General features: G+C 43.6%; 1 protein-coding gene across 4 annotated transcripts in view; it reads left to right on the forward strand.

Moving 5' to 3' along the window:
• Positions 1-20,076, forward strand: part of LOC139557431 (signal peptide, CUB and EGF-like domain-containing protein 3) — a 121,257-nt gene that overhangs the window by 25,448 nt on the left and 75,733 nt on the right. For all 4 annotated transcript variants that reach the window (XM_071372227.1, XM_071372228.1, XM_071372230.1 and 1 more), the window contains exons 2-3: positions 12,406-12,528; positions 19,804-19,929. In XM_071372227.1, coding sequence (XP_071228328.1) covers positions 12,406-12,528; positions 19,804-19,929 — 249 coding nt within the window. The remainder of the gene's footprint in view (positions 1-12,405; positions 12,529-19,803; positions 19,930-20,076) is intronic.

The raw sequence follows: 20,076 nt of genomic DNA on the forward strand, positions 1-20,076 counted from the left end.
GAAAAACCCTTGAATGAGTAGGTGTGTCCAAACATTTGACTGGTACTGTATATAACAATATAAGGTGTATAACAATACTATAAGGTATATAACATCACATTAAGGTATATAGTGCAAGGTATATAGCAGCACTATAAGGTATATATATATATATATTTTTTTTTTCATCTTTATTTAACCAGGTAGGCCAGTTGAGAATAAGTTGTCATTTACAACTGCGACCTGGCCAAGATAAAGCAAAGCAGTGCGACTGAAACAACACAGAGTTACACATGGGATAAACAAATGTACAGTCAATAACACAATATAACAATCTATGTACAGTGTGTGCAAATGATGTAAGATTAGGGAGGTAAGGAAATAAATAGGCCAAAGTGGCAAAATAATAACAATTTAGCAATTAGACACTGGAGTGATAGATGTAAAGAAGATTAATGTGCAAGTAGAGATACTGGGGTGCAAAGGCGCAAAAAAATAAATAACAATATGGCGATGAGGTGGTTGGGTGGGCTATTTACAGATGGGCTGTGTACAGGTGCAATGATCAGTAAGCTGCTCTGACAGCTGATGCTTAAAGTTAGTGAGGGAGATATAAGTCTCCAGCTTCACTGATTTTTGTCATTCGTTCCAGTCATTGGCAGCAGAGAACTGGAAGGAAAGGCAGCCTAAGGAGGTGTTGGCTTTGGGGGTGACCAGTGAAATATACCCGCTGGAGCGTCTGCTACGGGTGGGGGTTGCTATGGTGACCAGTGAGCTGAGAAAAGGCGGGGCTTTACCTAGCAAAGACTGATAGATGACCTGGAGCCAGTGGGTTTTGCGACGAATATGAAGCGAGGGCCAGCCAACGAGAGCATACAGGTCGCAGTGGTGGGTAGTATATGGGGCTTTGGTGACAACACGGATGTCATTGTGATAGACTACATCCAACTTGCTGAGTGGAGTGTTGGGGGCTATTTTGTAAATGGCATCGCCGAAGTCAAGGATCGGTAGGATAGTCAGTTTTACGAGGGTATGTTTGGCAGCATGAGTGAAGGATGCTTTGTTTGCGAAATAGGAAGCCGATTCTAGATATCATTTTGGATTGGAGATGTTTAATGTAAGGTATTTATAGGGTATATAACAGCACTCTAAGGCACATTATAAACTGGGTGATTCAAGCCCTGAATGCGGATTGGCTGAAAGCCATGGTATACCATGGGTATGACAAAACATACATTTTTTCTGCTCTAATTTTGTGATAACCAGTTGATAATGGCAATAAGGCACCTCTGGGGTTTGGGATATATGGTCAATGTACCATGGCTAAGGGCTGTGTCCTAGCACTCCGCGCTGCGTCGTGCCTAAGAACAGCCCTTAGCTGTGGTATATTGGAAATATATGACTCAACAAATCTCCAGGCTGTGTAAGGGCTATTTGGCCATATACTGTACCTCACCCCCTCGGGCCTTATATAACAACACTAAGGAGTTTAACAACACTATAGGGTATATAACAACACAATAAGGTATAGCATAAGGTATATAACAGCAATATAAGGTATATAGTATAAGGTATATAACAGCACTATAAGGTATATAACAACACTGTAAGGTATATAACAGCACTATAAGGTATATAACAACACGATCAGGTATATAACAACACTGTAAGGTATATAACAACACGATCAGGTATATAACAACACTATATCAAACTATTTCTCTATGGACCTCGCTTTGTGCATGGCTGCGGCTGAGCAGTTGTTGCTCCTAGTAGATTCCACTTCACAATAACCACTTACAGTTGACCGAAATTTGACAAACTAAGGTTGGAAAGGTTGAAAGTCACTTAGCTCTTCAGTACGGGCCATTCTACTAGCAATGTTTGTCTATGGAGATTGCATGGCTGTGTGCTCGATTGTATACACGTGTCAGCAACAGGTGTGGCTGAAATAGCCATGTCCACTAATTTGAAGGGATGTCCACATACTTTTAGTGGATGTAGTATAAGCTATATAACAGGACTATAAGGACTATAATAAGGCATATAACAGCACTATAAGGTATATAACAACCTTGTAAGGCATATAACTGCACTATAAGGTATATAACAGCACTATAAGGTATATAACAGCACTATAAGGTATATAACAACACTGTAAGGCATATAACTGCACTATAAGGTATATAACAGCACTATAAGGTATATAACAACACTGTAAGGCATATAACAGCACTATAAGGTATATAACAGCACTACAAGGTATATAACAGCACTATAAGGTATATAACTGCACTATAAGGTATATAACAGCACTATAAGGTATATAACAACACTGTAAGGCATATAACTGCACTATAAGGTATATAACAGCACTATAAGGTATATAACAACACTGTAAGGCATATAACTGCACTATAAGGTATATAACAGCACTACAAGGTATATAACAGCACTATAAGGTATATAACTGCACTATAAGGTATATAACAGCACTATAAGGTATATAACAACACTGTAAGGCATATAACTGCACTATAAGGTATATAACAGCACTATAAGGTATATAACAACACTGTAAGGCATATAACTGCACTATAAGGTATATAACTGCACTATAAGGTATATAACAGCACTATAAGGTATATAACAACACTGTAAGGCATATAACTGCACTATAAGGTATATATATTGAACAAAAATATAAATGCAACATGTACTGTTCCCCGGGCGCCAAAGACATGGATGTCGATTAAGGCAGCCCCCCGCACCTCTCTGATTCAGAGGGGTTGGGTTAAATGTGGCAGACACAGTTCAGCTGAAGGCATTCAGTTGTACAACTGACTAGGTATCCCCCTTTCCCTTTCCTTTCTCTAATGTTGATCCTATGTTTCATGAGCTGAAATTAAAGATCCCAGAAATCTTCCAAACGCACAAAAAGGTTATTTCTCTCAAATCTTGTGCACATATTTGTTTATATCCCTGTTGAGCATTTATCCTTTGCCAAGATAATACATCCACCTGACAGGTGTGTCATATCAAGAAACTGATTAAACACCTTGATCATTACACAGGTGCAACTTGTGCTGGGGACAATGAAAGGCCACTCTAAAATGTGCAGTTTTGTCACACAACACAATGCCACAGATGCCTCAAGTTGAAGGAGCGTGCAATTGGCATGCTGACTGCAGGAATGTCCACCAGAGCTGTTGACAGAGAACTGAATGTTCATTTCTCTACCATAAGCCGCCTCCAACATCGTTTTAGAGAATTTGGCAGTACATCCAACTGGCCTTACAACCGCAGACCACATGTAACCATGCCAGCCCAGAACCTCTACATCTGGCGTCTTCACCTGTGCGATCATCTGAGACCAGCCACCCGGACAGCTGATGAAACTGTGGGTTTGCACAACCGAAGAATTTCTGCACAAACTGTCAAAAAACGTTTCTGCGTGCTTGTCGTCCTTACCAGGGTCTTGACCTGACAGCAGTTCAGCATCATAACCGACTTCAATGGGAAAATGCTCTTCACGGAAGAATCACGATTTCAACTGTACCGGGCAGATGGCAACTTGTATGGCGTCGTGCGGCGAGCGGTTTACTGATGTCAACGTTGTGAACAGAGTGCCCCATGGTGGCGCTGGGTTTATGGTATGGGCAGAGATAAGCTACGGACAATGAACACAATTGCATTTTATCAATGGCAATTTGAATGCACAGAGATACCATGATGAGATCCTGAGACCCATTGTCATGCCATTCATCCGCCGCCATCAACTCATGTTTCAGCATGATAATGCACGGCCCCATGTCGCAAGGATCTGTACACAATTTCTGGAAGCTGAAAATGTCCCAGTTCTTCCATAGCCTGCATACTCACCAGACATGTCACCCATTGAGCATGTTTGGAATGCTCTGGATCGATGTGTACGACAGCGTGTTCCAGTTCCTGCCAATATCCAGTAACTTTGCACAGCCATTGAAGAGGAGTGGGACAACATTCCACAGTCCACAATCAACAGTCTGATCAACTCTATGCGAAGAAGATGTTTGCCTGAGGCAAATGGTGGTCACACCAGATACTGACTGGTTTTCTGATGCATTGACAGGCATAACTCAGGCCTCTACTCTACACAATTTACACACAATCCCCCATAATGACAAAGCAAAAACAGTTTTGTTGAAATTTTTGCAAATGTAAAATAAAATAATGAAATATTGCATTTACGTAAGTATTCCGGCCCTTTACTAAGTACTTTGTTGAAGCACCTTTGGCAGCCTTGAGTCTTCTTGGGTATGACGTTACAAGCTTGGCACACCTGTATTTTGAGAGTTTCTCCCATTCTGCTCTGTACATCCTCTCAAGCTCTGTCAGGTTGGATGGGGAGCATCGGTGCACAGCTATTTTCAGGTCTCTCCGGAGATGTTAGATCGGGTTCAAGTCTGGGCTCTGGCTGGTCTACTCAAGGATATTCAGAGACATGTCCCGAAGCCACTCCTGCATTGTCTTGGCTGTGTGCTTAGGGTTGTTGTCCTGTTGGAAGGTGAACCCCAGTCTGAGATCCTGAGCGCTCCAGAGTAGGTTTTCATCAAGCATCTTTCTGTACTTTGCTCCATTCATCTTTCCCTCAATCCTGACTAGTCTCCCAGTCCGTGCCGCTGAAAAACATCCCCACAGCATGACGCTGCCATCACCATGCTTCACCGTAGGGATGTTGCCAGGTTTCCTCCAGACGTGACACTTGGCATTCAGGCCAAAAAGTTAATTAGTGGATTCATTAGACCAGAGAATCTTGTTTCTCATGGTCTGAGATTCCAAGCGGGCTGTCATGTGCCTTTTACTGAGAAGTGGCTTCCGTCTGGCCACTCTACCATAAAGGCCTGATTGGTGGAGTGTCGCAGAGATGGTTGTCCTTCTGGAAGGTTCTCCCATCTCCACAGAGGAACTCTAGAGCTCTGTCAAAGTGACCATCGGGTCCTTGGTCACCTCCCTGACAAAGGCCCTTCTCCTCACGATTGCTCAGTTTGGCCGGGTGGCCAGCTCTAGGAACAGTCTTGATGGTTCCAAACTTCTTCCATCTAAGAATGATGGAGGCCACTGTGTTCTACGGACATTCCTTCGATCTCATGGCTTGGTTTTTGCTCTGACATGCACTGTCAACTATGAGACCTTATATAGACAGGTGTGTGCCTTTCCAAATCATGTCCAATCAATTGAATTTACCACAGGTGGACTCCAATCAAGTTGTAGAAACATCTCAAGGATGATCAATGGAAACAGGATGCACCTGAAATACATTTTGAGTCTCATAGCAAAGGGTCTGATTACTTATGTAAATAAGGTATTTCTGTTGTTTAATTTTAATAAATTTGCAAACATTTCTAAAGACCTGTTTTTGCCTTTTCATTATGGGGTATTGTGTGTAGATTGATGGGGATTTTTTATTTATTGAATCGATTTTATAATAAGGCTGTAACGTAACACAATGTGGAAAAAGGGAAGGGGTCAGAATACTTTCCGGAAGCTCTGTATATAGCAGCAATATAAGATATTTCGTTTAAGGTATATAACAGCACTGTGAGGTATATATAGTGGCGTACTTCATTACTGTAATACGTTTTTCCACGGTATAGGAGGGTCTATGAGTCAAGTGTGGCCACACGTCACAGCCATTCATCCTCATTATATGGACACAGCACAGCATGGCACCCCAAACACCGGATGCAGCCCATGAAAGCCACAGAGCATTGACCGCCATTCAGAAAGGTTGAGTTGAAGTTGTAGGGTAGCTGTAGGGTAGCTGTTCATTCAAGGCTGTAAAAATAGAATGTTCACTCAAAGCATCTCCGGGCACGATGGTCTCCAAGCAACAGATGGTGAGCAAGGACATTCCCACTGGGCACACACTGGTTGAATCAACATTGTTTAATTTCAATGAAATTACGTTGAATCAACATGGAATAGACGTCTGTGCCCAGTGATCTTTGTTCTCCGGTAGAGAGAACTTTGTTCTTCTCTTTGTTTTCTGGTAGAGAAAGCCACACATGAATGCACTCCCAGGCCTTATGAGCCAAATAGCTATACTGTTCTAGTATAACATGAGCTTGAGCTGCCCAACATATCACAATGTAAGACCCCAATGACGTGTCAACATTCTACCCTGTGAGCTTCCTACCCAGTCTCATTTAGTGTCAGTAGAATGGTAGCTACTCCTGGCTAGATATGAACACCTGCCGTGCTGTTTCAAATTAGACCAGGATAATCAATTTACAGTGCTGCTACAGCTCTTATTTACAGTACACTCTTAACAGTTTGTTTTCTTCCATCGTGTTCCGTTTTGTTCCTTTTTCTTATTACCGTACAGTAAGATCCATCTACAGTACACTCTTTCGCTGCATGGTTGGTGGACCTAGCTGGGAAGAGGTTTGAAGTTGGTGTCATTGTTTTTAGAAGATCATGATCAAGTCAGTGGTCATGATTCCTAAACATTTAGAGTGTGTGAAGGATGGGTGAAACAGCCCCAAATGGAAGCAGATAATATTTTTATTCACAGCTTTTAAAAGCTTTGCCGGACATCAAACAGTGCATCCCTTCATGAACCGGAGGGGATTTGGGTGGGGGCGGGGGAGGATTAAAAAAAGTGCACTAATGTTGACGTCTGCATTTCATCAAACCCTTTTTTAGACCACCGGTCTCCTGCCCTAGTCGGTGCTGATCAGAAGGTGTGCAGATCAGAAGGTGTGTTGATGTACAGATGGTGTTGAGTCGCAAGCCCCATCAGTACTGCCATTGGTATTCTTAAAAAAGTGATTTAAGAGTGATGATGGACTGGCCATCCTGTTTATTGTTTCTATTATTACTCTATGACTAAAAAATGATCTGCATTCCTGTCTGGATTTGGGATTACTCATTTTAGTCTCAGACTCTTGACATTCCTGTTGGGCATTATGCATTGGTCAGCCACAACAACACTGGCCTGGCTGGATCACTGTTCTGTTTGCCTTAGTCCTAGCATGTCGTTCTGTTCTGCCAAGGGTCTACCCTATAGGGTGTCCCAGCATTATTCAGTCTATTTCAGTGGTAGGAGGAGGAAGGGGGTTGGCCCAGGACAGGGCAGGGGCGGTCCGGGTTGATCGAGCAAACAGTCAGGGTCTCAACACACAAAGTAAACATTACCCTGTGTTTGAACTGTACACCTTGAGTTTGGCAAATCTCCCACACACTCTCTCCCCTCTTCCCTCAGCCCTGTTCCCACTCACACACCCCTTTCCTTTTAGCTGACCGGCCCAGCTAAATACACCGCTTATCCCTGGACCTGCCCATTAATCAGAGGGGGAAAGCACCTCTGACAACGTCTCACCTCCAAAGCCCTGGCCTAGAAGCTCTCTCTGGCTCACATGTGGGGAGTGTATTGGATGTGGCTGCACAGCAGCGGACTCAGAGAGTTGTATGGTTGTTCTTCTCGAAATATCAGAAAAAACTCCTTGACTTGCTGTATGTCTGAGTACTATGATGCTGAGGATGGAACCACATTTGTCTGAAGATCTTTGTTAAACCAAGGCAATAATCAATTTGATTCAATCAATTAGCTATCTCCCCTTCTGCTCTCTAGTCTAGGAAAAATGTTGTTCAGTCAAGACTAGAGCATGCATAGTCACAGTGACTGATTTACAGGCTGATGATAGGAAAAGCCTGGAGACACAGCAGCTTTCCTGGATTTTGGTTGTTAAACCAGGGCTTAGTTCATGACATGCTCTCTTTTTCACTTCATGCGATATTAAGAGCACCCAGCTACCCCGGCCCAGCTATGAAGGGAAGAGACTAGACTTTGAACGATGTGCCTCATTACAGGGATACTACTCAGAGAAAGTGCATTGGCCTACTTGTCTTCCTAGGGATCCAACCGTAGGTTCAAGCTTTGAGCAGAAAGGTCAACTTACTTACATAAAGTATGTATTTCTGGGCTCCTAAACCTGAAACTGAATTTCTACATGAAAACAAAACTACAGCAACAATACAACATTTCACACATTCATTTCCATGAGGGAATTGGGTAAACAGCTGACCATTTCCCAATTTACATTTTTTTTGTTCTTTCCTTTGGTTGTTTTGACTTTGTTTATTCATCCTTGTCTCAAATCACTGACTTCAACATCTGCTGCCTTAACTTGTTCCCCACAACTTTGATACATCAGCACCAAAGAAAAAAATCTACATACACAGACGGCCTGAAAAAGCAAAGCTTTTCATCTGTAGCATGAGTCAATTTGGAGGGCAGCGTTACTGAATGCATTCGGCAAATTTGTTTCTGAAGTGTTCAGAGGGTTGTCCTCGGGACTGAACCGTAGGACCTATTGATTCTGACATGTTTATTTTCACAGGGAAAAAGGCCTTTTGGATTTCTAATAACTTCTTTCAGCTTTTGTTGTGCATGTGTTGGAGGGAATGCACCCAATTCCCTAGATGGGTGCATTTTATTTTAACAACCAACTCCTCATTCACTCAGCCTACAGGGTCCACTGGTCCCACTCACACAGAACTACCCTACGCCTTGACCTCTTTCTCCCCTCTCCAGATGAAATCCTGCAACTAGTCATGTCTGGCCTCGCAACAACCTACCCTCTTGACCCCATCCCCGCCTCACTTCTCCACACCATCTCTGGAGACCTTCTCCCATTCCTCACATCCCTAATCAACTCAGCCCTGACCACTGGCTGCGTCTCATCTGACTTCAAGATGACCAGAGTCACTCCCCTCCTCAAGTGAGACTGCTCTCCTCTGTCACAGAGGCTCTCTGCTCTGCCAAAGCTGACTCTCTCTCCTCTGTTCTCATCCTTCTAGATCTATACCCTGCCTTCAACACTGTGAACCGTCAGATCCTCCTCCCTACTAGGTTTGGGCAGTATCCAGATTATCATACCTTCATACCGACCTTGTGCCATAGCGGGATATTCCGTAATACTGAACACAAGGGGCACTGTTTTCAAACCCCACCGATACTCTCTAATCCGAAGGTTAGCAATGCTAACAAGTACATGTAAAATCCCATAAAGAATGTTAACTAAATGCTAACAAGCTTATTGCAAACATTTTGTACAGTTTCTGACTTAAACTATACATGTATACAAGTAACTCAAAAATGCTACTCACACAAAACAAATATTAGCCAGCTAGGCTCTTGATCCAGGAGTGGATTCTCTGCTGTTACCAAGCGAATGCTTGATTTTGGAAGATAGCTAACTAGCTACTAAATTAACACACCAAATGCACAATTGCAGAGCATTTAGCACATTTTAGGCTGTTAACTTAATAGTTATAAGATATCTAGCTGGCAAACATTTAGTTGTGAATTCCATACTGTAATTAGGTAATCTGGCGCATGCTGCACAACAGTGAGGCTGCAGTCTCTCGTCGCTATGTGTTTTTAAACAAACACCATGTGAAAGGTGACTGGGAACTACCATAAGCTTCATAATAATGTGACAGGTAAAATGAAGAATGCAATGTTCTTTATCTCCTAACGTATTGGTCAAGTTGACTGCAGGTATTTACTTAATGGTATTTTTCAACGGTATTGAAAAACCATCCTGTAGCTTTTTGCAAATATCCTGTTATACGGTATATACGGTATAACACCCAACCCTACTCCGCACCCTCTCAGGGTTGGGCGTCTCTGCACACTTCTGGATTGCATCCTACCTGGCAGGTTGCTCCTACCAGGTGGCGTGGAGAGGATCTGTGTCTGCACCGCGTGCTCTCACTACTGGTGTCCCCCAGGGCTCGGATCTAGGCCCTCTCCTGTTTTCTCTTTACACCAAGTCATTCGGCTCTGTCATATCCTCACATGGTCTCTCCTATCATTGCTATGCGGATGACACTCAACTACTTTTCTCCTTCCGCCCTTCTGACACCTAGGTGGCGACACGCATCTCTGTGTGCCTGGCAGACATCTCAGCTTGGATGTGTGCACACCACCTCAAGCTCAACCTCGACAAAACGGAGCTGCTCTTCCTCCTGGGAATGGCCCGCCTGCTCCAAGACCTCTCCATCACAGTTGACAACTCCACGGTGTGCCCCTACCTGAGTGCAAAGAACCTTGGCGGGACCCTGGACAACACTCTGTCGTTCTCTGCAAACATCAAAGCAGTGACTCGATCCTGCAAGTTCATGCTCTAAAACATCCGTAGAGTACAACCTTTACTCAGACAGGAAGTGGCACAGGTCCTAATCCAGGCACTTGAAATCTCCCGTCTAGGCTACTGCAACTCTCTGTTGGCCGCAGCCCGCCTGGTGTTCAACCTTCAAAGTTCTCCCATGTCACCCCGCTCCTCCGCACACTCCACTGACTTTCAGTCGAGGTTTGCATCATTTTCAAGACCCTTGTGCTTTCCTACGGAGCAGCAAGGAGAACTACCCCTCTTTACCTTCAGGCTATGCTCAAACCCTACTTCCCAACCCAAGCACCTGCACCTGCCCGAGTCCTTGCCCATCTTTCAAAAAAGTCTGAAACCCTACCTGAACCCCCCCCCCCCCCCCCCCCCTGAAAAAAGAAAAAAAGGCACTTCTCTTTTCCCACTAACACTGACTTTGCTGATAAATACTTTGGTGAGGGAAAATGTACTTGATACGATTGTGATGTGTTGTTGTCTCATCTGGCTATCTTAAGATGAATTTACTAATTGTAAGTCACTTTGGATAACAACGTCTGCTAAATTACTAAAATGTCAAATGTAAATGTATCTGACGTGTTCTTTTCTTTTTTCATGGCTAAGATTCTATTTTTGCTCAAAGTGCCACTTTATTGAATTACTCCTGGAGTTTGAGTGACTAACTAACTGCCGTTATTTGTGAGCCATTTAAAAAATGACCGTTTCTGTAAACAAGATATGAACTCATGTAGAATAAAAACATATATATTACTCTGTTCCCTGATCTAACCTGACAGCTCATGAGCTCACAAAGTGTTGGCATAATTACCCACTTCCCTCACTCTCGTTTAGCTAATTAGGGGGACACAAATTGCTGTCGCCTTCAAGAACACAGCACTAGCAGAGTTGTGCTTGTTCCATGGTAGTCAGAAATGTATCAGTTATAGAGGTGTATCAAACTGGAAGCTCATTCCTATACAATGCTATCTAATTGTAGAATAATATTATGAGCATTGAACAAATTAATAATTAATATTAATCACCATAGAGCCTTAGAATCCTTAAACCTGACTAAAAGATGAATCTGTTTTTATGTGGAATGTTGCTTGCTTGACTATCACAGAACCTTTCCAAATGGTGGTTATCCTACTCATCCTTAAGGATAATCAGTGAGGAGAGAAGAGCCAGCCTGTTTCTATCCCTGAGGAGAACAGCATGTGTTTTCTAAAGGCATTGTCCTCTGTGGTCAGGCCCATGGAAGTGATGGTCTATGGCTCCCAGGGTAGATGCTAAGCTAACGGGGCTCAGATTTCAGCCAGTGTTCCCCTGGGATCAGTCCTCGGGGCCCCAGCATAGAGAAGATTTGTGATAAGGGTCGATATTGGAAGCTGTGTAAACTTTGTTAAGCTTTTCCACCCTGCGAACGGGGGGGTAATCCCAAACACCTGGGCTCTCTAACCGGGATCAGGTGGGATTAGGGAGGAGGGCACCATAGAGCCCACTCCGCCCCACTTTACTCCCCAGTTAACTCTTTTAATAAAACCCATAATTTCCCATATCTATGTGCGTGATCTTTTATGAGAATATATGATCAAGTGTTGGGATTTTTACATCCTCCTCTGTTCATAAAGTATTTAAATTGATCTCAAACTAATATCCTATTTGTCCTGAGTTTATATTATTTCCTGATCACGTGCCTGATTATATATTTACTATTAACTCTGGTCCATTACCATGACAGAGGGCTATCTATCCTATCCTCCCAATGAAAGCATTGGCTTCTTACTCCATTTCCTGACCCATGTATCAGAGGTACAGATTGTCCAAGTCAGCAGCCAGTCAAACAGAGGTTCATCACAGGTCAATCAATGATAGACTGTTTATTTATGCATTATAATAATTACTCAACTACTTATTTATTGTTATGAAGCAATCGGTTCTTCAAAAACGCCTGAATTAACTGTTTATTTGTACCATGGTTTCTGAGAACTATTAAACTGTCAAACATACCACAGTGTAGCAGGGTTTATTGAGCTGAGTTGTTTTGTCTTTATCAAGTGTGACTGCTTGTATTCTCGTGGTGGTCTGTCTGTCTGACCAGGTACTTTACAGAGGTTGTGTATCCACAGTGAACATCCTATATGGTGAATACCTTGTCAGATGGATGATTGACCCTCCTCCCCTACTGTACATTAGCCACCTGGGGGTAATAAACATTGTTAGTTGTTATTGTCCTTAGACCTCACTGTTCCCTCCATCTCTCCCTGTCTGTCAGATGTGGATGAGTGTGCAGAGCAAATTGACAACTGCAGCACCGATGCCATCTGCCAGAATACACTCAAGTCATACAAATGCATCTGCAAGTCGGGCTACAAGGGGGATGGCAAGCACTGTGAAGGTAAGGTGTCAGAGACGCACACACACACACACACACACACACACACACACACACACACACACACACACACACACACACACACACACACACACACACACACACACACACACACACACACACACACACACACACACACACACACACACACACACACACACACACACACACACACACACACACACACACACACACACACATAATGCTTTACATTTCTCATAGGCTTTAAATCTCAGACCTGAGAGAGAGGATCGAGATGCTACGTGGAAAGGAGAGAGAGAAAAAGACAGGTGCAGCCGACTGCTCCTTTGTGTCAAATATTAAATGAAGCAGTACGTTTCCTACACATTTTAGAGAATATTAAGATAGCGGATGAAACAGCAGCCAGAGGCCTCTGCCTGCCAAACGGTCCGAGATATTTCCACAGCCCAGGGCTTCTTGTGACTCTAGTCTGTCAGACACAACCCCTGGTTTTTTAGCAGGGAGCGTTCAAAGCCTCTGGACCGTTATTTCCCTCCATTTCTATTAGAACCATTACTACAGAACCAAATCACAATGTCATTTTTTCCCCATTGCTATTATAATTCTTTAATTTATTTGACTGTGTTTGTCATTGCTCTTTTCCTTCAGGTTATAAGGTTTGCTTTTGAATTTAACGTAAAAAGGAAAATAAAAAACTGCCCATTTGAAAGGCTAATCTAAGGTGAGGACAGAGTAAAGAGCTGATTTCTGACAGTCTGTGCCTCTCTCTCTTCAATAGCAGCACATCTGTATAGACTCCTTCAGGCCCATTAAAACCATCAGTATCAGTGTAGTTGGCCATGAGCTGCCTTCCTCTCTTGTATTGACTGGGGTTAATAATTCTATTAATAATCATGGAAGGTAGAAGGCAGTGCAGTAAAGTACAAGGCTGTTGGTCCTGCCCTGGTTTCTACACACTGAGTTGTTATTGACTTTACCTGGTTTATACTAAGGACAGGAGGAGTATGGCCTGAAATAAAATGTATGATCGTGATTTGGTTTTATTTTTTCATTTGAATTGAATCTCTTCGCCAATCATTAGTTTTCATTTCTGTATTGATGACTGTGATTATTGGTCTACTGTTAACGAATGCATTGACTCGTCATTTTATTTCTCCTTCATTTTTATTACCTAATTCAAAGTACACTTTAATCAAAGAAAAACCTGATGGTTTCCGTAAAAGGGTAAAAAAAAAAGTACAAATTTAACCAGTGTAGGTTTCAACTGCATTCAAAAGCTGCGCAAGTGGGGCAGTAGATGCGATACTGTAGTGGTGTTGATATGGTGTTCCTGAAACAAACACCTTAAACCCTGGCAAAGCATGGGCCAATGGGTTGAATATGCTGAACTAGAATTACAGCCTTTGCTATCATAACATTTGACGTGTAGGCCTCGTGCTTGTGGGTGAAGAAGTGTGGAAATTGAGATATTAGGATAGCTGTTTAAATATACTGTCCCTGTGTTGCTTTTCAGTTCATTCTGAAACTGTACACACTAGAGGATTACTGGTAGTATACACTACATGCCAAGCGATTAGGCCTGACAGTCGGTGTTCCAATTCATCCCAAAGGTGTTCGATGGGGTTGAGGTCAAGGCCCTGTGCAGGCCAGTCAAGTTCTTCCACACCGATCTCAACAAACCATTTCTGTGTGGATCTTGTGCACGGGGGCATTGTCATGCTGAAACAGGAAAGGGCCTTCCCCAAACTGTTGCCAGAAAGTTGTAAGCACAGAATCATCTAGAATGTCATTGTATGCTGTAGCGTTAAGATTTCCCTTCACTGGAACTAAGGGGCCCAGCCTGAACCATGAAAAACAGCCCCAGACCATTATTCCTCCTCCCCCAAACCTTACAGTTGGCACTATGCATTCAGGCAGGTAGCATTCTCCTGACATACGCCAAACCCAGATTCGTACATCGGATGCCAGATGGTGAAGCGTGATTCATCACTCCAGAGAGCATGTTTCCACTGCGGCGAGCTTTACACCACTCCAGCTGACGCTTGGCATTGCGCATGGTATTCTTAGCCTTGTGTGCAGCTGCTCGGCCATGGAAACCCATTTCCTGAAGCTCCCGAAGAACAGTTCTTGTGCTGACGTTGCTTCAAGACGCAGTTTGGAACTCAGTAGAGTGTTGCAACCGAGGACAGACAATTTTTACATGCTACGCGCTTCAGCACTCGCCGGTCCCGTTCTGTGAGCTTGTGTGGTCTACCACTTCGCAGCTGAGCCGTTGTTGCTCCTAGACCACTCCTAGACCCCTTTCCACTCCACAATAACAGCGCTCTAGCAGGGCAGACATTTGATGAACTGACTTGTTCGAAAGGTGGCATCCTATGATGGTACCATGTTGAAAGTTACTGAGCTCTGTCAGCAACGGGTGTTGCTGAAATAGCCAAATCCACTAATTTGAAGGGGTGTCCACATACTTTTGGCAATGTAGTGTATGTTTTATAAGCTATCGCATGTCTTTGTTATTTACGAGTCATGAGTAAAGAAAGATTGTAGAATTGTTTTATGTATGTAACAATTTGAAAGACTAGAGTAGTTAAAATGCTAGGAGAGGACAGGTTTAAACTCAGAATAGAGCATGTACTGTATGATTAAGCCGCCAACCCTGTCCATGTCCATCCAGTCCAATTAGCTGATGCGTCTGTCTATCATCTACTCTCTATCCCACATCAGGCACTAGATGAGGATTCTTTGTCTTGGAGGCTAAAGGCGATATTTTATCATACGGTAACGGAGTTAACATCTGCAGAGATCTCGTTATGATTGCGGAAACAATTTGATTTTAATGACGGACTCACTCACACACTAAAGAACACAAGGGGAGACAGAGAGCTGGTTTCAAGCGCAGAGCGCAGCAGGTGTTTATTGTAAAGGACCACAGGAAGAGGCAGGTAGCTGGGTCCAGGGGCAGGCAGAAGGTCATGCACAGGGGGTCCAAAAAGGCAACAGTACAGGCAGGGAAAAGGCTAGTAATGTAGTCCGAGAGATCAGGCAATAGGCTGATAACAGGAAATCCAATAGGCTAAAGTACAGGCAGGGAATAGGCAAAAGGCATCGTGAGGCAGGCAAAAACTATCATACATGGGAGGAGTAAATCACAGGGAAACCCAGCACTCCGAAAGACATGTGTCACAAAACAAACAATACCTCACAGTGATGGGGTGCAAAGAACTGAACTAAATAGTGTGTGATAATGACATACAGGTGTGTGAACAGGTCATTAGAATTCTGGTGATTGGGTTCTGGAGAGTGAGCTGCGTTCAGGGGATCTAGGTGTTTGAGGGTGTGGGCTGGAAAGTGGGCTGGAAAGTGAGCTGCGTTCAGGGGATCTACGTGTCTGCGGGTGTGAGTTGGAAGCAGACGTTACACACACCAGACGCTCCTTTTATCCCTCTCACACACACACACACACACACACACACACACACACACACACACACACACACACACACACACACACACACACACACACACACACACACACACACACACACACACACACACACACACACACACACACACACACTCTGCATGTTTACCCATACAATAACACCAAGGTTGAGCATTCTGTATTCAACATTAGAATACCATTAACAAATGTAAGCACAGGAACAGTATTTTTACCCTGCTACTATAGGTTCTTAGAGTTCTGCTGAGAGAGGAGAGAATTAAAGCAAAACAGGGAGAGGGGAGAATAATACATATTCATGTGCTAGTTCTAGATATGGTACTTGCTGATGGGGCCTGACTCATGGTGTGTGGAGGGAACTTTGGTCCTTAGAGTGGTCTCATGTGACGTGCTGCACTGAGACTCCTGTTGGCAGGCTGGCAGACATGAGGCTGGCAAACACACCTTGGCAGGGCACACCCTCTGTCTCAAGATGCCAGGGAGGTTGTCAGGGAGAGCAGGGAACAGGAAACATGACAGGCTGGTTCAGAACCATTCTATCCACTCAATCTAGTCTAGTCCATCAGCAGCAGCTGCATCATGCCTCAGTGCCTCTTAGCAAAGTCCCCTGTTCAAGTCATCACAGAGACCTCTCTCTTTCTCTTTCTCTCTCTCTTTTTCTTTCTCTCTCTCTTTCTCTCTCTTGATCTCTCTTTCTTTTAACTCCTAGAACATGATTTAGTTTTTATCTCACTGGTATTGCCCGTTGAGTAAATCCACCTGTTTGATAGGAATTTGATGGTGCTGCATTCATGAGTCAAATTGGTCTGTAACAGACTGAACAATGGAGTTGGGTGGATAGAATCATTTTGATCTTAAGAAATGACAGTGTTGTGAACAAGAGGGAGGAAGCCTCCACTCATCGAGGGGATGAGATGCTCTTAGCCCGGGGTAGATGAGAGTGAGTGTCTCCTGTGTGACATCATGGGATGGAGCAGCAGAGCGTTGTGGTGGCAGGCAGCTCTGGGAGTTAGAGGGAGAGTGCACTGGTCCAGGCTCAGCCCATTGCTGTCAAGTCAAATCAAGCACTGAGGCATCTGTACCAGTCAGCTGCAAAGAGGAGCTGAACCAGACGTGCCAACAATCTCTCTCTCTCTCTCTCTCTCTCTCTCTCTCTCTCTCTCTCTCTCTCTCTCTCTCTCTCTCTCTCTCTCTCTCTCTCTCTCTCTCTCTCTCTCTCTCTCTCTCTCTCTCTCTCTCTCTCTCTCTCTCTCTCTCCCTCTGTCTCTCTCTCTCTCTCTCTCTCTCTCTTCCTCTCTCTCTTTGCCTCTCTCTCCTACCACCGAATCATATCTCAGCTGTTATCTCCCTGTCTTCATGGACAAATTCACTTTCCCCATCCACAATTACTGTACCCTCTCTGCCTGCCTCTAAAGGTTGAGTCAACTTGACTTACTAATATTTATAGTACGTTACATACAGTGGGGAGAAGAAGTATTTGATACACTGCCGATTTTGCAGGTTTTCCTACTTACAAAGCATGTAGAGGTCTGTAATTTTTATCATAGGTACACTTCAACTATGAGAGACGGAATCTAAAACAAAAATCCAGAAAATCACATTGTATGAGTAATTCAAGTAATTCATTTGCATTTTATTGCATGACATAAGTATTTTAAAACCTACCAACCAGTAAGAATTCCGGCTCTCACAGACCTGTTAGTTTTTCTTTAAGAAGCCCTCCTGGCGGACCACTCTCATATCTTTTGGTCCTGGCCCGCAATCGAAACTTACTGGGGAGAAATAAGATCTAACATTGGAAAAATAATTGGATTTGACATAGAACAAACATTAATTTCTTTGTACTTGGGTGAAATACCAGATAACTTACACAATAGAGAAAAGTACCTCTTGAAGGTCCTACTGGCAGCCAGTAAAAAGGCTATCACTAGGAAATGGCTACAAAAAGACCCTCCCACAGTGACACAATGGATAGACATTGTAGAAGAAATACACCACATGGAGCGTATGACCTTTGCTTTAAGAACTCATACTTGGAAAAGGTCTAATTCAAAGATGCTAATGTAACTAATATGATGATATGATGATGAAGGTATGAAGTGCACTGTAACTGCCAGATCATTTTTGTTATTTTATTTTACTTTATTTGTACTTTCTTTGTGTTCCTACAATAAAAACAAAGTATTTAAAAAAAAGAAGCCCTCCTGTTCTCCACTCATTACCTGTATTAACTGCACCTGTTTGAACTCGTTACCTGTATAAAAGACACCTGTCCACACACTCAATCAAACAGACTCCAACCTCTCCACAATGGCCAAGACCAGAGAGCTGTGTAAGGACATCAGGGATAAAATTGTAGACCTGCACAAGGCTGGGATGGGATACAGGACAATAGGAAAGCAGCTTGGTGAGAAGGCAACAACTGTTGGCGCAATTATTAGAAAATGGAAGAAGTTCAAGATGACGGTCAATCACCCTCGGTCTGGGGCTCCATGCAAGATCTCACCTCGTGGGGCATCAATGATCATGGCGAAGGTGAGGGATCAGCCCAGAACTACACGGCAGGACCTGGGACCACAGTCTCAAAGAAAACCATTAGTAACACACTACGCCGTCATGGATTAAAATCCTGCAGCGCACGCAAGGTCCCCCTGCTCAAGCCAGCGCATGTCCAGGTCCGTCTGAAGTTTGCCAATAACCATCTGGATGATCCAGAGGAGGAATGGGAGAAGGTCATGTGGTCTGATGAGACACAAATAGAGCTTTTTGGTCTAAACTCCACTCGCCGTGTTTGGAGGAAGAAGAAGGATGAGTACAACCCCAAGAACACCAACCCAACCGTGAAGCATGGAGGTAGAAACATCATTCTTTGGGGATGCTTTTCTGCAAAGGGGACAGGACGACTGCACCGTATTGAGGGGAGGATGGATGGGGCCATGTATCGTAAGATCTTGGCCAACAACCTCCTTCCCTCAGTAAGAGCATTGAAGATGGGTCGTGGCTGGGTCTTCCAGCATGACAACGACCCAAAACACACAGCCAGGGCAACTAAGGAGTGGCTCCGTAAGAAGCATCTCAAGGTCCTGGAGTAGCCTAGCCAGTCTCCAGACCTGAACCCAATAGAAAATCTTTGGAGTGAGCTGAAAGTCCGTATTGCCCAGCGACAGCCCCGAAACCTGAAGGATCTGGAGAAGGTCTGTATGGAGGTGTGGGCCAAAATCCCTGCTGCAGTGTGTGCAAACCTGGTCAAGAACTACAGGAAACGTATGATCTCTGTAATTGCAAACAAAGGTTTCTGTACCAAATATTAAGTTCTGCTTTTCTGATGTATCAAATACTTATGTCATGCAATAAAATGCAAATTAATTACTTAAAAATCATATAATGTGATTTTCTGGATTTTTGTTTTAGATTCTCTCACAGTTGAAGTGTACCTATGATAAAAATGACAGACCTCTACATGCTTTGTAAGTAGGAAAACCTGCAAAATCGGCAGTGTATCAAATACTTGTTCTCCCCACTGTATATCACATCAGGTCTTGTTTCATACCCATTTACTCCCATCACACCCACTCACTGATTCAGTCTATTCTCATGTGCATCTTTTTTGTCTTCTGCTCTTGGATTTGTTGTGCTTATGCAGATTTCATGAGGGATACATGCAACATTTCTGTCATACCAATCTCTGTTTTATTTGACCAACAACACCCTCTCAGGCTATATGCTGAGTGAAACCAAGGGTGGTGGGGTGCAGGTCAATCATTAACATCCCATAGTCCTGACCCATACCCTTTACCCATTTCATAACCCGTCCCTCTGTCTCTTCCTCCCTGCAGATTTAGACGAGTGTGCGAGTGAGTACAACGGTGGCTGTGTCCATGACTGCATCAACATCCCGGGGAACTACAGGTGCACATGCTATGACGGCTTCCGGCTGGCACACGACGGACACAACTGCCTTGGTGAGTGTGTGTGAGTGCGTCCTGGTGTGTGTTTGCTGATGAACAGATGTATGACCTTGTGTCCTTACAGTCATTTTGCTGGATAGCTCAAGGAGAGAACTATACTGAACAAAAATATAAACGGACCATGTAAATATTGGTCCAATG

Source organism: Salvelinus alpinus, chromosome 28 (assembly GCF_045679555.1).
Source record: "Salvelinus alpinus chromosome 28, SLU_Salpinus.1, whole genome shotgun sequence".
Lineage (NCBI taxonomy): Eukaryota > Metazoa > Chordata > Actinopteri > Salmoniformes > Salmonidae > Salvelinus > Salvelinus alpinus.